The 20,470-nt window shown below is 46.9% G+C and overlaps 1 protein-coding gene across 1 annotated transcript in view; it reads left to right on the top strand.

The window, feature by feature from the left end:
- Positions 1 to 20,470, top strand: part of ARHGAP44 (Rho GTPase activating protein 44) — a 177,204-nt gene that overhangs the window by 120,434 nt on the left and 36,300 nt on the right. Inside the window, exons 6-8 of the mRNA XM_049635352.1 lie at positions 2,878 to 2,954; positions 11,004 to 11,121; positions 18,099 to 18,195. Of these exons, the coding sequence (XP_049491309.1) occupies positions 2,878 to 2,954; positions 11,004 to 11,121; positions 18,099 to 18,195 (292 nt within the window). The remainder of the gene's footprint in view (positions 1 to 2,877; positions 2,955 to 11,003; positions 11,122 to 18,098; positions 18,196 to 20,470) is intronic.

Genomic DNA, 20,470 nt, shown 5'->3' with positions numbered 1-20,470 from the left:
ATTTTATTATTTTTATTTTATTCATTTTATTTTTTCTTTTATTTTATATTAGTTTATTTTATTTTTATTTTATTTTATTTTTTATTTATTTTATTAATTCATTTTATTTTAATTTTTTTATTTTTATTTTTATTTTATTTATTTATTTATTTTATTTTACTCATTTTAGTTTAGTTTACTTGCATGAATTCCAGTGCGGTTAACACACAGTGTTATATTAGCCTCAGCTGCACAAACATACTGATTCAACAATTCTGTACGTTACTCAGTGCTCCTCACAGTAAGTGTGCTCTTGGGATGCCTGGGTGGCTCAGTCGGTTGAGCGTCCGACTTTGGCTCAGGTCATGATCTTGCGGTTCGTGGGTTCGAACCCCGTGTCGGGCTCTGTGCTGACAGCTCAGAGCCTGGATCCCACTTCGGATTCTGTGTCTCCCCCTCTCTCTCGGCCCCTCCTCCATTCACACTTTGTCTCTCTCAAAAATAAACAAACATTAATAAGTGTGCTCTTAATCTCCTTCATCCCTGGATTTTAAAGGGTACTAAATAAAAACGATTTTATTACAAAGACACCTTGAGGTCTCTGTGACGATTTTGCCGGCTTCCACCAAGTAAAATTGTGTGTCAAGTAAGAAAGGAAATGATTGGGGGTTTTTTTGCCTTGAACCCCGGACCTCCCCCCGATTGCCTCTAGTTGGTCCTATAAAACCTCCCTGGGTACCATCCCATATGGCTGCCTGCAGTGATGTAAATGCTTTACATCTGCACAGTTTGTTCTCCAGTAGCCACCCCTGGCCATTGAGCTCTTGAAATGTGGTTGGTGTGACTGAGGAATTCAATTTTTAATTTTGTTTAATTTTTGCTCCTGAGAATTTTTTAAATTTTTTTTAAAATATGGAATTTATTGTCACATTGGTTTCCTTACAACACCCAGTGCTCATCCCAACAGATGCCCTCCTCAATGCCCATCACCCACCCTCACCTCCCCCCCCACCCCCCATCAACCCTCAGTTTGTTCTCAGTTTCTAAGAGTCTCTTATGTTTTGGCTCCCTCCCTCTCTAACCTTTTTTTTTTTTTTTTTTCCTTCCCCTCCCCCATGGTCTTCTGTTAAGTTTCTCAGGATCCACATAAGAGTGAAAACATATGGTATCTGTCTTTCTCTGTGTGACTTATTTCACTTAGCATCACACTCTCCAGTTCCATCCACGTTGCTACAAAAGGCCAGATTTCATTTTTTCTCATTGCCACGTAGTATTCCATTGTATATATAAACCACAATTTCTTTATCCATTCATCAGTTGATGGACATTTAGGCTCTTTCCAGAGTTTGGCTATTGTTGTGTTCCTGAGAATTTAAAATGATGTAGCCACCAGGAGCTAGAGGCTACCATATTGGATTAGCATTGCTCCAGACCACGTCTGGTTTCCTTCCCGGACTGCCCCCAGCACCTCCACATCTCCTGATGCAATTTCTGTGACAGAATGTATGGGCAAATAAATACTTGGGTGCCTAAAAGTATTCAAGGAGAAAATCCTATATATGGTGGTTTGACAGAGATCAGCTCTAGACTTCTCAGATACCATCCGGTTAGAGGCCATTGTTCAACCAACAGCGTGCGTGAGAGGCCCTTCTCTCTTCATAAAGGTGGTTTGGGGTCCCTGGCAAAGCCTGACTGAAACCCAAGGGATGTGTTTGACCTGGATGCTGAGGCTCACTTAACACCACCCAGATGTCCCTGTGACCCTCCAACTTTGCTTCTGGGGGCAGTGATGACTCTGGGAGCCCAGGGCCACATCTTCTCTTACCTGCCAGAAGTTATTACCCCCATACGTCAGTCATCCCTGCTCAGAAGATCTTCTTCCCATTTCTTCCTTCTCTATAAAAACCATAGCCTGAGATGATGCTGGTTTCAATGCACAGCCGATTTTCCCTTCGAAATTCTCACTTCCTGCCCCACTTTGGCTAAGCCTGGACCCCAAATCCCACACCCCGGGATGTTGAGAGAAGTCATTTTTTTAGAAATAAAAATAGAGAAAGAGCATCCACATACACCCACTATGGAAGAACTTGCTGTAGCCGAGCAAAGCCATGGCTGTGTTTATTTGGTCTTTATTTTGGAAAAACTTCTTACTGAATTTCTATAAAAATATGTCCTGATTGCATTCCTCATCGGATCTCAGGTCTCCTGAGACTCGTCTCCGTCATCCGCCTGCTGTCTGTTTTGAATTAGGTCTGTGTGTCCACTCTTTCTGCTTTGCTCTCCACTTGTGACCCTGGTGTGGAGGACAGAGCTGGGATTGAGCCTTTTTTTTTTTTTTTTGCTGGCTGAGGTAGGAACAAGAATGAGGCCAGGCATCAATGAGCAGAGCAGAGCAGAACCCCTACAGGGTCTGGGTGATGGGGGGCCTGGCAGGTGTCTGGCGAAAAAAAGAGCAGAGGTCAGCTCAGGATCAAGAATCAAAGGTTTCATCCGGAAATAAGGCTTGGGAGCCCTCCACCACACTTGTTGAATGGCTGGCTGTCCATAGTTCTTTGAGAATTTATCTGGAACTTGGGGTGCCCGGGTGGCTCAGTCGGTTAAGCATCCAACTCCAGCTCAGGTCATGATCTTGCAGTCCGTGAGTTCGAGCCCCGTGTCGGGCTCTGTGCTGACAGCTCGGAGCCTGAAGCACCTGCTTCGGATTCCGTGTCTCCCTCTCTCTCTGCCCCACTCCTGCTGGTTCGTTCTCTCTCTCTCTCTCTCTCTCTCTCTCTCTCTCTCTGTCTCTCTCTCAAAATAACATTAAAAAAATTTTTTTTTAAATATACATTTAAAAAAACAAAAAGAATTTGTCTGGAACTTCAGTTTGACTATGTCTCTTACCTTCTGTAACCACAGGTGGAAATCCCAAATATTCAGAAGCAGAGGAAACATTTAGCAAAGTTGGTGTTGGATATGGATTCATCACGAACAAGGTAGAGTTTCTCCACTTTCATTTTTGCTTCTTGGAAGGAATAGTGATCATATTTGGGGGGGGGGTGGCGTGTAGGGCTTTGCGTGTAGGGCTTTGCATGTTGAGTATGTTTTCATTGACTAAGTTTTTCCGAACACTCACAACGTGCCAGGCGCTGGCGGTAAGAGTCATGAGTCAGAGACATGGGGTCCCTGCTCTCTTGGGGGCTGTAGTCTAGTGTGGGAGACAGAAACCCTAGATGAGGAGTGAACACGTGGTGATTTCGGGCAGCTGTGAGTCATATAAAGAAGACGGCACTTGGGATGCCTGGGGGGCTCAGTCGGTGAAACATCCGACTCTGGGTTTCAGCTCGGGTCATGATCTCACAGTTCGTGAGATCGAGCCCCGTGTTGGGCTCTGTGTTGACGGTGCGGAGCCTGCTTGGGATTCTCTCTCTGTCCCTCTCCCTGCTCACGCACACACTCTCTCTGTCTCAGTCTCTCAAAATAATTAATTAAAAAAAAAAAATGAAGATAGCACGGTGCAATTTTGAGAGAGAATGATGGAGAAAGGAAGGCAACAACATTAGGTCCGTTAAAACAGAGGAGGCTTTTTTGGAGGAGGTGACACTTGATCTGGGACACAAATGACAAGGAGGTAGCCATGCAGAGATTGGGTGCAGAAGGATTCATGACAGCAGGAACAGCACATGCAGAGGTCCTGAGGTGGGGAGTCAGGCTGCCATATCCAGGGTACAGCACGAAGGCAGTGTGGCTGGGGTAGAAGGGGCCAGCGGTGCAGCTGTCCCCTCTGTAGCCGTGTTCTGAACCCCAGACTATTATGAGGGAAGCACCATTCCCACTGTGCTGTTCTCCTCCGGCACTGTCTCCCAGAAGCCCCCAGAAAGCTCCTGTTACAGCAGGGGAACCTCCAGAGGCTCCGAGACGCCACCATTGACTCTGGCCTCCTTTTGTCCCAATGGCGCGTATCCACCTTTCTAATCCTTGCCCTGGTGTGTACGCCCAAGCTCACACCTCGAAGGAATGTAAGTTCACGAATACGAATGTGGAAGGCACATTTTGGTTCGACTCTAGGACCTTTGGGCGGTCAGTTTTAATCACCTGCACAGCTCTTTTTTTATTTTCCTGAGAAAAAGAAACAAAAACAAACCCCAAATAGACGGATCTGCTTGGGCCGAGAGATGCAATATAGAATCCTGAACCAGGAATCTCTGGTGAGGTTCCCAGATCCAGACCACCTGGTTACATTACTCAGTCCACCTGCCCCCCGAACTCCAGTGCCCTCACCTGCCCACGGGTAATAACGCCACTTGTGGGTTGACTTGAGGATTGTTTTCAGTGTCCAGTGAGATCACGTTTATCCCTTTTTTTTTTTTTTTTAACACTTTGCAACTGCTTTACAAAAGGAAGCAGCTACAGTAACTGGTTCAGACCCTGGAATTCTGCATCTGGACCAGTAGGAAATGTAGGTCAGTCCCCCAAGACCAGAAAGAGAACGGGTCGTATCAACAGAGACACAAAGATTTCTTTAGTTAATTTTGTGTTTCCCAGACTCCCAGTCCACCTGAACGGTTTTGGGGGCCTCTGGAGCCACACATCTGGTAAAAAGTTGATTCACTTCTGCCCAATGAATCTGTTAGAAACATTGTAGAGCGCTCCCAGAAACTGAAACGCGGTAGCCCCTGCTGTATATGTACTGGCTACACCTGAAAGTGACCGGGACAAAAGCAAAGCCAGTGCTGTTAAATCCCGTTGCCTACGGAAGGTGGTGATGCTGACACTCTTCTTCTGTTAAGAAGGAAGAGGAACAGAAAGGTTGTCAGAGCTATTCTGACCCAGATCTGAGGCTCTCTCCTTCCCCGCCCCAAAGTTTACATATATATTTTGAGAGAGAGAGAGAGAGCATGAGCAGGGGAGGGGCAGAGAGAGGGAGGGAGAGAGAGAATCCCAAGCAGGCCCCATACTGTTAGCGCGGAGCCTGACGCAGGGCTGGATCTCACGCGCCGTGAGATCATGGCCTGAGCCGAAATCAAGAGTTGGACGCTTCACCAACAGAGCCACCCAGGCGCCCCCTGAGGCTCTCTCCTTAGCGTATGTGGAGGAAGACCGAGCAGGTTGTATGGGGAGTATTCATTTGGCATCGCTCACGACTACATGCTTGGGTCACATACAGATGCTCCCATGACGTCAGCATTCAAGACCCACATGTGGGAGTCACACAGGAGGAGGAACCACATGCTGTTGGTCCCACTGGTAGATGCCTTGCTCCTGGGTTTGTAGAGTGATTTCCTTCTGTGGGGACCTGGTTCTTAGCTCAGAGGGCTTCTCTCTGCTTCTGTAAGGGAAACCTGAATTTCCAACACGGAGCTTCTGGTTGGGGGGCCAGATCCTAGTAGCATCAGGGGCTCGCAGTTGCTGTCTCTACATTCGTATTTTTGTTCACTCTCCTTATGAGATGGGGAGTGCGTAGGCAGTCATGGTCCATCTGGTCACATGGTGTGTTTTTGATGGTGACACCAAGTGGCGTAGAGATTCTGAAACCATAAAGAAGCGTCATTAGGAACCTGCCTTCCATGATTTAATGAACTCTGCCATATAATGAACTCTTGCACATTTCCAGCCCGTCATCTCTTATATGCTGGGATTCGGGGAGGAAATCGCTACCTCCCCTATCCAAATCTTTATGCCTCTGAACTTCAGCCGAGACCCTTCACAACCCTCGTTGTTTCGGAAGCCAACCCACCCCCAACTTCTGCCTTTTCCCTGACCCCTGGCTCGTCACCCCACATGAGGACTGCATCCCGAGAGGCAGCAGTGAGAGTAAGACCAAATGTTCAATAGCAAGATCACCAGCCGTTCTTCTGGAACAGTTGGGTTCTCCCTGCCCTGATCTCCACCCCTCCCAGACTCCCCGTGTGGTCAGTTTGCGCTTCTGTTCTTTGTGATGTCCTTCTTCTGATTATTAGACCTTTCTTTAGTCTTGTTTGTTTGGTCCTTCATGAGTTACACTCTCCACTGTGCAGCATATCCCAGGTGGACACACGCTCTTGATCATTGTGACTAGATCTTTGAATTCTACAACTAGGGTGAGTAGTGTCAAATCCACCTCATTTTTCCATGTTTAATTCGAATTTGAGGTGTGTCTTTACCTCTATCCGAGTATATCTGGTTTATTTGTTTCAAAAGCCAATTTGATAAGCCTTCATATCCTCAGAGAAGACCAAAGCTGAGTAAAAGATTGTAGATAAGGAGGATGGAGGAAAAACTCAAGGAAGCTTTACGCTGGATTAAAGATGCGAATTGAATTGAACTGAATTGAATTGAACTGAACTGAATTGAACTGAATTGAATTGAGCTGAACTGAATTGAACTGAACTGAACTGAATTGAACTGAACTGAATTGAACTGAACTGAATTGAATTGAACTGAATGGAACTGAATTGAATTGAATTGAACTGAATTGAATTAAACTGAATTGAATGTTATACAGATGTCTTTTCTGTGATAGGTTTGGTTGGACAATGGTTACAGAAGGAGCCGCATTCCTTTCCAAAGTCTGCCTCACTTTTTTTCTGGGCATGTATCTCAAGATCAACCCTTCTGAGTCCAGAACACATCACATTTCTGCTGAATTGATGCCTCTGGATCCCACTGTGGACTAAATTGTGTTTTCCCTCCCCAAATTCATATGTCGAAGCACTAATCCCTACAGTCTTTGGAGATAGGGCCTTTCTGAAGTAATTAAGATGAAGTCAGGTCGTAAGGGGAGGGCCTTAATCCAGTAGGGTCGGTGGCCTTATAAGAAGAGGAAGAGAGATTTCTTTCTCTCTCCATGCTCAGAGGAAGGGCCGTGTGCTGAGGAGTGAGGAGGCAGCTCTCTGCCAACCAGCAACAGAGCCCTCCCCAAACCCAAACCTTGCCAGAGCCTTGACCTAGGACTTGCAGTCTTCAGAGCTATGAGAAAACCAATTCCTGTTGTTCAAGCTCCCAGGTGTGTGGCATGTTATCATGGCATCCTGAGCAGATTAAGACACCTGCCTTCTTCAGAAGCAGATAAACTAATATAAATAAAGCAGGAGAGTTTGGGGAAGGATCCTGAGTAGCTCATGGAAGTAAGGAAGTGGCTAATTAGAAGTGAATTGTGGAGCTGTGGCCGATTTAAGTACCTCTGGAAGGGAGGGCAATAGCTGTTCTTCATCTGTCACCTCTGCTTCTCTCCACATATGGGCCTCTTCCGTCCATTGTCTTCATGGTCCTCTAGGCTCATGTCTCTTCAGCATGACCCTTGACCCTTTCGTTCTAGTTCTAGAAGTACAAAGGAGAGGCTCGTTTGTCCGGACTTTGCTTACATGCCACTTTCTTGCCCTGTCATTTGGTCACAGTGATGAAGGGTGGGGGCACGGGGTTGGTTTGCATCAGGGACCCTCATCTGGACCGCTCACGGTGAGGGCCATGCCAAACTGGCTGCTCTCTGGGGCCCACACATCGGAGCAGGAGTGGGGCAGGGCCTCACAAAGCAGAGGATGACAGTGACACAGGAAAGGGGGAGACTGGCCAGAGGAAATAATAAATGTCCCATTACAGGAACATTCCCATTCTGAAAAGTCTTCCTCTTGATTTCCGGTTGCCTTGAACTTCTCTTGCATTTGCCCTCTTGACCCTCCTCCTGATCCCTAAAATCTCATACCCTTATTTCTGGCCCTTTTCTCTCCTCTCGCCTTCATGAAAGCCAGCCGGTATTCTGTCTCCACCTCCCCCAGATTGTATAGTGATGACATCTTTCCCAGCGAACGATGGTGTCACAGCAGACCTTTCTGCTCTGCAAATTTTAAAGCTCACGCTTCTTGGTCAAGAATCCCTGTTTTCTTCTCTTGACAAAGCAGGACAGTTCTTGAGTTTATTTATAGAACAGGTGGCTGGCAAGACCACCGTACCTTGAAATTCACGGTTAAGGTCTCTTTTCCTGGCAGATTGCTGTCTATACACATGTTTCTGTGTTTTCCTTGTCATTTTATTCTTTATTTCCACAGTCTCATTCCACATCTTATCACTACTTTGTGATCTCAAAATAGGTGATTTATCTATTACGAATAAAATTCCCTATAAAAGGAGGGGAAAGATGTAGGATTTTAAACTACCAAGATGTGGGGGGTGCCTGGTTGGCTCAGTTGGTTGAGCATCTGATTCTTGATCTTGGGTCAGGTTATGATCTCACGGTTCGTGAGTTCAAGCCCTGCACCAGGATCTCTGCACTGAGTATGGAGCCTGCTTAAGATTCCCTCCCTCCCTCCCTCCCTCCCTCCCTCCCTCCCTCTCTCTCTCTCTCTCTCTCTCTCTCTCCCCCCTCCTCTTCCCTGCTCGCACATGTTCTCTCTCTAAAAAAAAATAATAATAATTAAAAAAAAAATTACACACTCAGAGGAACAAATAAATAAATTACCAAGATGTGGGCCAAGGGGGTATAATTTACGGGGAAAATAGAAGGAAATAAGGAAGAAAAGAAAGGTAACCTAGGAAAATGTCCTCATTTTAATACACCCATTTAAGTACAATTGTTTTATTTTTTAATCTAATCCAGATCTTTGAAGCCATAAAAATCCATGTCTGTAAACTTTGTTTACTTATTTTTTTCACACCTATGTTGGTTAGTTATTTTTTCGTTAGGTAGCATGAGCCAAATGGTGGTTATAGCTATATATATATATATATATATATATATATATATATATACACACACACACACACACACACATATATTTATATATATTTATATATTTATATATATTTATAATATATATATATATTTTTTTTTTTTAAAGTAGGCTCACGCCCAGGGTGGGGCTTGAACTCACAACCCTGAGAACGAGAGCCACATGCCCCACTGACTGAGTGAGCCAGGCGCCCTAGAGCTTGATCTCATAATCCACCCTATTCATTATCAGTGATCTAAATTACATCCATGGAGTCTCCTATTTTATTTGAAAGCCCTACGACGCTTTATTTTTAAAGTTTTATTTTTTGTTAAATTTTTTAAACACTGTATTTATTTTTGAGAAAGAGAGAGTGAGATCGGGAGAGGAACAGAGAGAGAGGGAGACACAGAATCCGAAGCAGGCTCCGGGCTCTGAGCTGTCAGCACAGAGCCCGACGTGGGGCTGGAACTCACGAACTGTGAGATCCTGACCTGAGCTGAAGTCAGACGCTTAACTGAGCCACCCAAGCACCCCATCCACAACACTTTAATACTTCGTTTCAAATGCTTAAACAAACCTCTGGATGTCTATTAAATGTATCCTTTCTGTAGGGCAAACCATTTTATGAGAAAGAATTCCCCAGGAATTTGTATTAATCCTTATCTGTTAGTTTAGATTTTGAAACATCTTTGAGTAGAGTATTTCCTTTCAATTTTGCCTTGAATTCTTTCCTTGAGCGAGGAATGGTTCCCAAGACCTGTGTGTCCGTCTCTGGACCTTCAAGCCAGCTTGACGTCCCAAAGGCTTTTTAAGTAATTTTCCCATGAATGCATTTCTCTAAGGAATACAGAATCGTTGTTGTTGTTGTTGTTGTTGTTGTTGTTGTTGTTGTTATTTTGCTAATAGCAAAGATGACTATTATTTCCTCTTCTTGTGTCACAGCCTTGGACCCCTCTGTATGTCCTGAGGGTAAGAAGAGATTGTGACTCTCAAAGTGACGGTCACGTTATCTTTTGCCTTTATGTTGGATGGCGTAAGAGCCAAATGGTACCTGCAGGGCCGTCCAGTTTGGTCTGTATGCTATTGGCCTGTATGGTGTCTGAGAGAAATTATTTAGGGGCGCCTGGATGGCTCAGTCGGTCAAGCATCCAACTCTTGGTTTCCACTCAGGTTGTGATCTCACGGTCTGCGAGATCGAGCCCCACGTCAGACTCCGCGCTAACAGTATGGAGCCTGCTTGGGATTTTCTCTGTCCCTCCCCCACTTGCCCCACCCCTCAAAATAAATAAATAAATTTTTAAAAAGTATTTAGGGGTGCCGGGTTGGCTCATTTGATTAAGCGTCTGAGTCTTGCTTTCAGCTCAGGTCATTATCTCATGGTTTGTGAGATCGAGACCCGCATCAGGCTCTGTGCTGACGGTGTGGAGCCTGCTTGGGAGTCTCCCTGTCTCTCTCAAAATAAATAGATAAACTTAAAAAAAAAAAGAAAGAAACTATTTAACCTGTTGCCATATTTCATCAGGAGGGTTCCTGTGACAGTTGCCAGCTTTCTCTTGGCAATTGAGACATCTGGCAGCTTGGGCCCCATGAGCCCCCGCTGAAACACAGGTGCACTGCAGTCTGGGCAGTGACCCCCACCAGGGCCCCCTTCCCCTCGCTGCCCCTCCCCACCCCGATTTTCAGGCAGGTGTCAGACTGCAGACAGGTGTTGGCTGTCCTGGCGTCCTAATCACACGAGGAACCCGCTCCTGACCCCGCGACACCTGCTACCATCTAGGGTCATCGGAGCCTTCCTTCCGGGGGGCTGCTTTGTGGGTATCTCCCTGATGATGCCAGAGCAGCAGCTTCGCCACCCAACCTGCCCCCAGCGCCTGCCTCCGATGGCGGGTCTTGTCCGCGAAAAGAGAAACGTTTAAGAAAATATAAGCACCGCCTCTCAATGTTGACAGCAAGCTTTCCATGCTGGCTGGCAGAGGCTTTTGCTTTCAGATTCGTCTTTAATCTTAACTGCCCGGGCTCTCAGCTCGCCACGGTTTCGGCTGCAGCCAAGTCAGTGAGCGTTTCCAGACTCGGAGTCCGCGGGACAGTCAGGGGCCAGAAAGGGACAGCCAGCCCTGTGCTTCAGAGACAGCACCGGTGCTGGTCCTGTGTGATCCTTGGTGTTCAGGGGACGTGGGGGACAATCTGGGGAATGCCCGCCCTTGTCCGAACAGGGCGGCTGATCCTCTGTGTCCAGCAGCTACCGCCCGGGTCCTCCTGGGGAACGTCCCTAACCGGCTCTTCTCTCGGTGTTCCCGTGATACCCCGGGGCTCGGCCTGTCTCACACCTCTCCTCTTTTTTGTCCTGTTTTCCACCAGGTGGCAGCAGACGTCGAAGTCTTTAGGTTTGTCCGGCAGCTTGCAGCCCGCAGGTGCCAAAGCTGACGCCCTCAGGGAAGAGATGGACGAGGCTGCCAACCGAGTGGAGATTTGCAGGGTATCCGCCCCCCCCCAACTTTGCTCCTCCTCACTGGGACAGATGGGGGAGCCCTCAGGGAGTCCCTGATTCTTCACCAGAGTTGTAGGAAAACCCTAAGGGTGAGGTCTGGTTGGACTGAACGTCCCCAGGCTTGCCCACGGGCATCCCCAGAGCCAGGATGAGCCCTAAGAGCTGGGGCTTTCAGGCGACCTAGACTGGGGGGTGGGGTTGGTGGCAGTGGTGGGTTATCAACAGGGTTCCTGCATGGCAGGCAAAGAGGAAATGGCCTTGGCCTCCGTGCGAAGCGTTTGTAGGGCGCTCTGAGTCCCACAGGATGGATTCCGGGCTGGAAAGAACAGTCGAGAATCTAGACGGTAGGCGAACCTTGACTCACTGCTGGTATTAAATTGTTTAGCTTCTGGTTCACGCTTTAATACTCCCTGAGCCCTTTTATCCGTCTCTCGCCTCCCGGGACACAGTTAATGATGACGCTGGAATGCTGACCGAGGAGATAGTCACGGACGAGACACGTTCCCTCTGGTTTAAGAGAGAAATAGTTGCCTTGGAGCTGATAGGCGTTAATTGGCAACATGCCGTTTATGGAGCTCTGTGTCTATGCACATCTGTATGCGTGCGCTCAGGTCCGTTTGGCTTTAGGTCCAAGGAACAGTCTATGCACGTCTGTATACATGCGCTCAGGTCCGTTTGGGTTCAGATGCGGGGAACAGTCTATGCACGTGTGTATGCGTGAGCTCAGGTCCGTTTGGCTTCAGCCCGAGGAACAGTCTATGCACGTCTGTAAACGTGCGCTCAGGTCCGTTTGTGTTTAGGTCCGTTTGAGTTTAGATCCGACGAACAGTCTATGCAAATCTGTATACGTGCACTCAGGTCCGTTTGGCTTCAGATGTTAGGCACAGGCTATGCACTCATGTATACGTGCGCTCAGGTCCGTTTGGGTTCAGATCCGGGGAACAGTCTATGCACATCTGTATGCGTGGCCTCAGGTCCGTTTGGCTTCAGTCCGAAGAACAGTCTATGCACGTCTGTATATGTGCGCTCAGGTCCGTTTGGTTCAGATCCAACGAACAAACGTGTCATGTTCCTGGAAGTACGCTGGGAACCAGGTGTCTTTATGCCCTGCGCTTTTAGCAGAGAATAGCCACTTTGCATGCAGACATCTCTGATCTTTGTGGCCTTTTCTAGTCTCGTCCACTGGCCCCTGGGCGCATCCTTTTACAGCGCAGGTGGCTTTGACCTTGCATTCAGATGACGTTCAGGGTCAGATAGCATTTCTCTCTGGAAATTAGCAACACTGGCCAATCTGTCAAGAACTCATGATCTCTCCACCTGCATTGCTATGGAATTCAGCAAAGTAAAACTTTGAAATACTTCATCAGATCCAGGACTCCTCGTGAGTAAGTACAGCTTATTTGCCATCGTAACGTGGCAATGTGTTCCTTAGGTAAGAATCTTGTTTCTTGGGGCACCTGGGTGGCTCAGTCAGTTAAGTGTCTGACTTTGGCCCAGGTCACGATCTCACGGTTCACGAGTTCGAGCCCCGTGTCAGGCTCTGTGCTGACAGCTCAGAGCCTGGAGCCTGCTTTGGATTCTCTGTCCTCCTCTCTCTCTCTCTGTCCTCCTCTCTCTCTCTGTCCCTCCCCTGCTTGTGCTCTGTCTCTCTCTCAAAAATAAATAAAAACATTTAAAAAACACTTTTTTTTAAAGAATCTTGTTTCTTACAAAATTATACCTTAACACACAAGAGACGGTGGTGTCGAGGGGGTGCTGGATAGGACTATCCAACTACATCAGAACAGAACTTTAATACCTTCATTGGTCCATGCCTTTTTACAGTTGCTATTTTTACCAAAAACTATGTTAGTTTTCTCTTCAAAGGTTAAAAAAGTGATACAATTTACCATAACCAGTGAAAAAGTACAAAAACATATCAAGAAAAGCACCAGTAATTCCCCCCCGCCCCATTCCTGCCCAGCAACCCTTTTGCTTCCAGAGAGGATGACCAAGTCCCCCTGCTCACCGATATTTATTTTTAAATTTGTTTAATGTGTCTTTATTTTTGAGAGAGAGAGAGAGACACACAGCACAAGCAGCGGAGGGGCAGAGAGAGAGGGAGACACAGAATCGGAAGCAGGCTCCAGGCTCCGAGCTGTCAGCACAGAGCCCGACGCGGGGCTCAAACCTACAAACCGCGAGATCATGACCTGAGCCGAAGTCAGACGCTTAACTGACTGAGCCACCCAAGTGCCCCTCTAATTGCCTATTTTTGTTGGCATTTGAACTAACATTTCTACTTTCCTTAAATGCCAGTTTATAGATGTTCCCCGCATATTCAGGTTATTCAACTTTCTTCTACCTGTTGTGTCCCAAGTCATTTTCCAGTCTGCAGTTAGTCTTTGTTGATGTCTGCCATTAAAAACTTGTTTATATGTATATGTTTCCCTTGCACGGGGATAAGATTCCAGGCATCTTCCACCTTAAGGTTAAAGCATTTGGCCCGGTCTGTGTTTTGAATATTGGGCATTTCAGCAGAGGTACAGTGGTATCTCCTTGTTGTTCTAAATTGTACTTCCCTAACGACATAAGATGATGAACATTTTCTCATGCACTTACTTGCTATCCGTCTATGTTCTTTGGTGACGTGTTTGTGCAGGTCTTTTGTCCATTTTTCAATTGGGTTATTTAATAGCATGTTGTTAAAAAAATTTTTTTTTAATGTTTATTTATTTTTGAGAGATAGAGATAGAGCGTGAACGGGGGAGGGGCAGAGAGAGGGAGACACAGAATCGGAAGCAGGCTCCAGGCTCCGAGCAGTCAGCAAAGAGCCCGACACGGGGCTTAAACCCACAAACTGTGAGAGCATGACCTGAGCCAAGATCCAAGAGTCGGAGGCTGAACCGACTGAGCCCCAACAATCTTTGAATTGGTGTGTTTAGACCATTGATGTTTAAGTGATTATTGAATATAGTAATACCTACCATAATTCTTCCTGTCTTCTATTTGTTTCTCTTGTTCTCTGTTACTATTTTTGCTCTCAGGGTTTCTGCCTTTTGAGGCTTCACTTTAGCCTTTCAGGTGGCTTTGCTTTTTCTCCTTTCTTGGTATGTTAATTATACTTTCATTAGGGTTTATGTTTTTAGTGGGAGCCCAAGAGTTTGCAATATATATTTATAACGCATCCAAGTCCACTTTGGAAGAGCTGTTTAGCATTTCCCATATAGTGCAAGTATGTCTCAGTGAGAAAATACCCCTAGTTCCTTCCACTGACTTGTACATAAGCATTCGTAAGCACGGGTGTGCTCGACTATATCCGTTACATGGATACATGACTGTATCCATGTAATCATACACCGTGTAATCATGTGTGTTTATCTGAATGCATGGATACGTTCACATATGTGTAGGCACATTGTTGCTTGCAAATTTATCCCGTAGATTAAGCATGAGAAAAATAAAAGTTTTATGGTATCTTCACTTAGTCCTTCTCTAATGCTCGTCCTTTCTTTGTGAGCGTCTGAGTTTCTGACCTTTATCTTTTTCATTCTGTCTTAACATTTTTTTCCACACGTTCCTTGTAAGACAGGCCTACTGGCAACAAATCCCGTAGTTGGTTGAGCGTCCAACTCTTAATTTTGGCTCAGGTCATGATCTCACGGTTCATGAGATCAAGCCCCACATTCGGCTCTGTGCTGACAGTGTGGTACCTGCTTGGAATTCTCTCTCACCCTCCCCCCCCCCCCCCCCCCCAAATGTAGATAAAAACTTAAATTCTTTTAAATAAATTTAACTATAAGGAAATACAAAACCAGAATTAATTTTAAACTGCAGAATTTATCCTAAGGAAATAATCAAGAGGCGGGTGCAAATCTATACGAACACATGCTTTCCAAGTGTTGTAATGAAAAATTAGAAACACAGTATCCAGCAACAGACTGGTTGGTCTGTTCAATATATGGTCCATTCATACATTAAATGTCATGTGACCGTTAGAAAGATTGTTTCTCTGGGGGGGTGGAGGGGGAATAAATTGCAACATGGTCTGGTCCCATTTTTGTAAACCAACCATACAAAATGTGGGACTGATGAAAATAGATACAATGTGAGCAGACATCACGTGTGTTTGTAGCGCTCTCTCTGTGTGGTGGGATTGCAGGTGAACTTGGGTATTTACTCTGTATTTTTTCCGAGTGTGGATTCATCGCGAAAGCAGAAAACAAATGATTTTTAAAACACGTTAAACTCTGGTGATGATTGATTTTTCTTTTCTTTATAAAGGAAGTTTGCTCGTGATTCACATAAATGGAAATTGGATTTAGTTTTCACTTTCATTTCTTACAATTCGGTTTATTTGGGACTGTCGTTAACTCAGTAAGACGGTAATCCGATTATACCTTTAAGAAATCCTTTCGTGTTCCTGAGGGCGCCCACAGATGGTCTGTCTGACTTTTCCAGCATCATCTTTTGGCATAGCTCAAATGCTGAGTCATCGAAGGTGTACCATTTAGTCTTTCAAGGGGTCCCTGCCTTTCCTCTGTGTGCTGAACCATTTTTATCATTCGACCCTTTGTTTTTTCCCTGCCTTGACCTACCTCCCTCACGGCTGCTGGTGGGATGCCTCCTGACCAAAACCGTCTTAGGCATGGCAGATGAATTTGGTTCCTCTAGAAACTGCTGGCTTCCGCAGTCCTGCAAAGGCTTTCATTGTAGGGGAGCTCTGGTGAGGCGGAGCTGAGGCTTAGAACCCATTTTACCTGGGGGCGCCTGGGTGGCTCAGTCGGTCAAGTGTCCGACTTTGGCTCAGGTCTTGATCTCACAGTTTGTGGGTTCGAGCCCCACGTCGGGCTCAGAGGCTGGAGCCTGCTTTGGATTCTGTCTCCTTCTCTCTCTGCCCCTCCCCACTTGTGCTCTGTCTCTCTCTGCCTCTCAAAAATGAAGAAACGTGGGGCGCCTGGGTGGCGCAGTCGGTTAAGCGTCCGACTTCAGCCAGGTCACGTTCTCACGGTCCGTGAGTTCGAGCCCCGCGTCAGGCTCTGGGCTGATGGCTCGGAGCCTGGAGCCTGTTTCCGATTCTGTGTCTCCCTCTCTCTCTGCCCCTCCCCCGTTCATGCTCTGTCTCTCTCTGTCCCAAAAATAAATAAAAAACGTTGAAAAAAAAATTAAAAAAAAAAAAATGAAGAAACGTAATAATAAAAAAAAATTTTTTTAAAAAGAACCCATCTTACCCGTGGGGAAAATTGCCGCACCTTCATTTCTCATTCAGCAAATAGTTACAAAGCCTCTGCTGTGCAAAGCACATTTAAGACCGTGGAGGACAGGCAGGTGAGATCCTTGAACTCTTTCTTGGTAGCCACTCCCCCCAAATACAGCACTTACCTAAGGTTAGATGAGAACTCCATGTGACGTCGTGCCTGGCACCTAGATTCTTCCCCACGAATGTTAATTCATTTCTTTTTAAAAATCTTTTTAATGTTTATTTCTGAGAGAGAGAGAGACAGAGACAGAACGAGTGGGGGAGGGGCAGAGAGAGAGGGAGACACAGAATCCAAAGCAGGCTCCAGGCTCTGAGCTATCAGCACAGAGCCCGATGAGGGCTCGAATTCACAGACCGCGAGATCATGACCTGAGCCCAAGAGGGACACTTAGCCCACTGAGCCACCCAGGTGCCCAGAATGTTAATTCATTTCTTTCCTGTTTCTTCATCCTTTGAAACTGGACCAAGTGTAGCATTGACTGATCTGTGCTTAAAGCTCTCCAAAGAACAGATTTCCCTTTTAACTCTGTGCCTTGTAGGTTCCTTGTAGGTGCCTTGTAGTTCAACAGTGTCTGCCTGTCCAGGGTCCTGGAAAAGGAAACAGATCCCTGCTCATGTTCCAATGCCCTCACTGAGCCTGGCTTCATTGGCAGCTAGGGGGGCAGGGGGGCTGAGGGTTGTGAGGTTGGTGTAGAATGTTTGGTGGGAAGGGGGGGCAGTCCATGAAACAGCCTCTTCCTGAAGCATGTGGTGGCTCGCCTTCCTTCATTCAGCATCTGGATCCGCTTTCTAGGGCTGTTCTCATAGTTTCCGCAACGCACGCATGCTAGATTCTTCTCTGCTCAGCTGAGCGTCTCTTGTAAAGATCTGTCTCTTGCAGAGATCCGGGAGGAACTCTAGAGACCACCTGACTTGGGCAGACAAGTTCAGAGACACGACAGGCTAACGGACATGCTCAGTGACGGAGTCTGCAGTCCTACCCAAAACGTACCGTTAACTGCCCCCTTGCTGTGGGCGTTTCCATGGAAGTGAACCGCTCTCGAAAGAGAACGCACCCCAGACTCCGATCCAGCAAGAGGCCACTGCCCCCTGATCCCGCGGAGAGCTGGATGGTGCAGGACGGTCAACACCCCGAGACTTGCGCATGACGTGGGCAGAGCCCGCGCTCTTCCCAATGTTGAATCAGCAGCCCTGCTTTGAACCGGCCCACCTGTCTTAGCCACCTTCCCCCCAACTGTTGTGTTTCCACTTCTCGCCCAGACGCGCGTGACCAACCAGTCAGTGCTGAGGATGAAGGAGAGCAGAGCGGTTCAGGGATCAGGGAAAGGAAGTGGCAGGCCATTTCAGGGAGGGCAGGAGCGCCCCTTGTCCTCGGAGGGGGTGCCGGCCGCGGAGATGTGTGGAAGTGATTTGCACATCACTCCCCCACACCAGCCTTCCTGACTCTGGACTCTGGACTCTGGCTCACGTGTTACAATCCCCGGGGAGACTACCGGCCTAGGTGTTCTTTTCACACTTACTCATCCTCTGGAGTCCTGATTGGGAGACACAGGGAAGCCCATGAGGAAACTTGGCCATGTGTCAGGAATTATTAAAAACGGGATTTCACAGTGGTGAAGGCTCCTGCTTCCTTCAGCGGTGAAGGCTTCCTGTGATGTCTAGGCTCACGCGTTAGCTGCTCGATTGTTTTATGTTTGGCCTCAGTGCTGCGTTTCCCCTCCCGCAGGACCAGCTCTCGGCGGACATGTACAGTTTTGTGGCCAAAGAAATCGACTATGCAAACTACTTTCAAACGGTAAGGGTCCAGAAAGGTAAGAGCCCTTAAAATTTGGTCCCAAGAGGCGGGGTGTGGACAGGAAGGAAGGGGGTGTGGAACCAAATGGTGGAACACGCTATGGGAAAGAATATGGTATTTAATGGTTCTGTCTGTGAATAAATCCTGTCTTCTATTTCCCTTTGCATGGATTTCACTAAAAACCTAAGAGTAAAACTCAACCCATCCGTCCATGCAGATGATTGCAATTCTGTTGTCTGTAACAGCGGTTCTCAGGGGTGATTTTGTCTCCTCTTCCAGTGGATGTCTGGCCATGTCTGCAGACGTTTGGGACTGTCACCATTGGGGGAGGTGCACCTAGGGTCAGGAGTGCTGCTGAACATCTTACAGTGCACAGGACAGCCTCCCACAGCAAAGAGTGACTCCATCCCAAATGTCCGTCAGACCAAGGTTAAGACGCCCTGGTCTATCATAAACAGGGAGCTTGGGAAGGAGATGATAACCCCCCAGCAAATATTTGTTTTTCATTTCGATCTTGGCCAAAGACCATGACAAGTAGGTAAACAATGATTAAGGTGGCCTCTCATCGATGAAAGCAGATTAAGAAACAGGTCTGAGTCATCCATACTTGAATAATCTGGTCCAAATAATTAAGACCCTGGCTCTTTACCAGGGTAAGTGCAAGGCAAGTCAAAAACAAAACAGAACAGGGGTGCCTGGGTGGCTCAGTCGGTTAAGCGTCCAACTTTGGCTCAGGTCGTGATCTCACAGTTCGTGAGTTCAAATCCCACGTCGGGCTCTGTGCTGACAGCTCAGAGCCTGGTCCTGCTTGGGATTCTGTGTCTCCCTCTCTCTCTCTCTGCCCCTGCCCCGCTCGTGCTCTGTCTCTCTCAAAAATAAACGTTAAAAATAGTTTTTTAAAAACAAAGCAGAGCAAAACAAAACCAGCAACAATTCAAAACACCTGAGAGAAAAACCACAAGTTAAAAATCCAGGTTAAGCTCGCCTGCCTTTAACTCTGGGGGTAAGATGAAAACTTTAAATGATCCAGGAAGTGATGGGATGATAAGGAAGGAAGGTAAAGAGAAGAAAGAGGACTGGAACGTTTACGATGGAAGCGTAGCAGCAGAGGCAAGGGCCGGTCACAGCTGTGATGGGCGAGTGGTCCAGACATTCAAATGAATCCCTTCTATCCTGAAAAAGCACTGATAAGCATATTCCTTCCAACCTGGACGGTTTATTTAAAAATAGCAGCACGTTCACAAGTTTATTCCATCGGGTATATGTACAGAGGTAATATTTTAAAATTTCTTAAATGAATGACCTTTTTGACATTCCAAAGCCACCTTGGACTGCCTCCTTCCTACTTATGGACCATTTATTCTGGTGCTCGGATTTTTTTTTTTTTTTAACTCATGTTTTTAGGTTTCACTCGGAGGTCAAGGTTATCTACTGTCCGCGTGGAGCATTTAAACAGAACGGTTCCCTCCCCTCCCCTGGTGCACGCACACCCGATGGCGGGGTGGGGGGGTGGGGGTTCGGAAATGGTGTTGTTCCCTGGGGTTTGTCTGCCCTTGTGGACACTTCAGCCGCTGGTTTAGCGGTGGGATGGTCAAAAGTGGGCAAATTGAAAGAATTTGATTTTTGGGGTTGTATCACGAGAGCCAAAGCCGTTTCACCGCCAAGGTACTCCCAGAGGATGCTACATCAAGCCACACACGTTTTCTTTTCTTTTTTCTTTTTTTAAGTTCGTTTTGAGAGAGAGAGAGAGAGAGAGTGAGTGGGGGAGGGGCAGATGGAGAGGGAGAGAGAGAGAGAGAGAGAGAATATCTGAAGCAGGCTCCCTGCTGTCAACATGGAGCCTCATACGGCGCTCGAGCTCACGAACCATGAGACCACGACCTGAGCCAAAACCAAGAGTCGGTCGCTTACCCGACTGAACCACCCGGGCGTCTCAAGCCACACGTTTTCTGATCACTTACATATCAAACCCATTTTGCAGAGGGGTGCCTGGGTGGCTCAGTCGGGTAAACGACTGACTCTTGGTTTCGGCTCAGGTCGTGATCTCACGGTTCATGGGATCGAGCCCCATGTTGGGTTCTGCACTGACCACACAGAACCTCCTTGGGATATTCTCTCTCTCTCTCCCTCTCTCTCTCTGTGCCCCTCCCCAGCTCGCTCGTGCGCTCTCTGTCTCTCTCAAAAAAAAAAAAAAAAAAGCTGTATAAACTCACCTTACAGAAACCAAGATCCATACAGACTAGCATACAGCTCGGTCTTCCAGGGAAACGGAATTTCCAGGCCAATCTCTAAGTGCGTTTCCC

Source organism: Panthera uncia, chromosome E1 (genome assembly GCF_023721935.1).
Source record: "Panthera uncia isolate 11264 chromosome E1, Puncia_PCG_1.0, whole genome shotgun sequence".
Taxonomy (NCBI): Eukaryota; Metazoa; Chordata; class Mammalia; order Carnivora; family Felidae; genus Panthera; species Panthera uncia.
The sequence above is the reverse complement of the archived record's forward strand: the minus strand, read 5'-3'. Positions and strand labels throughout refer to the sequence as shown.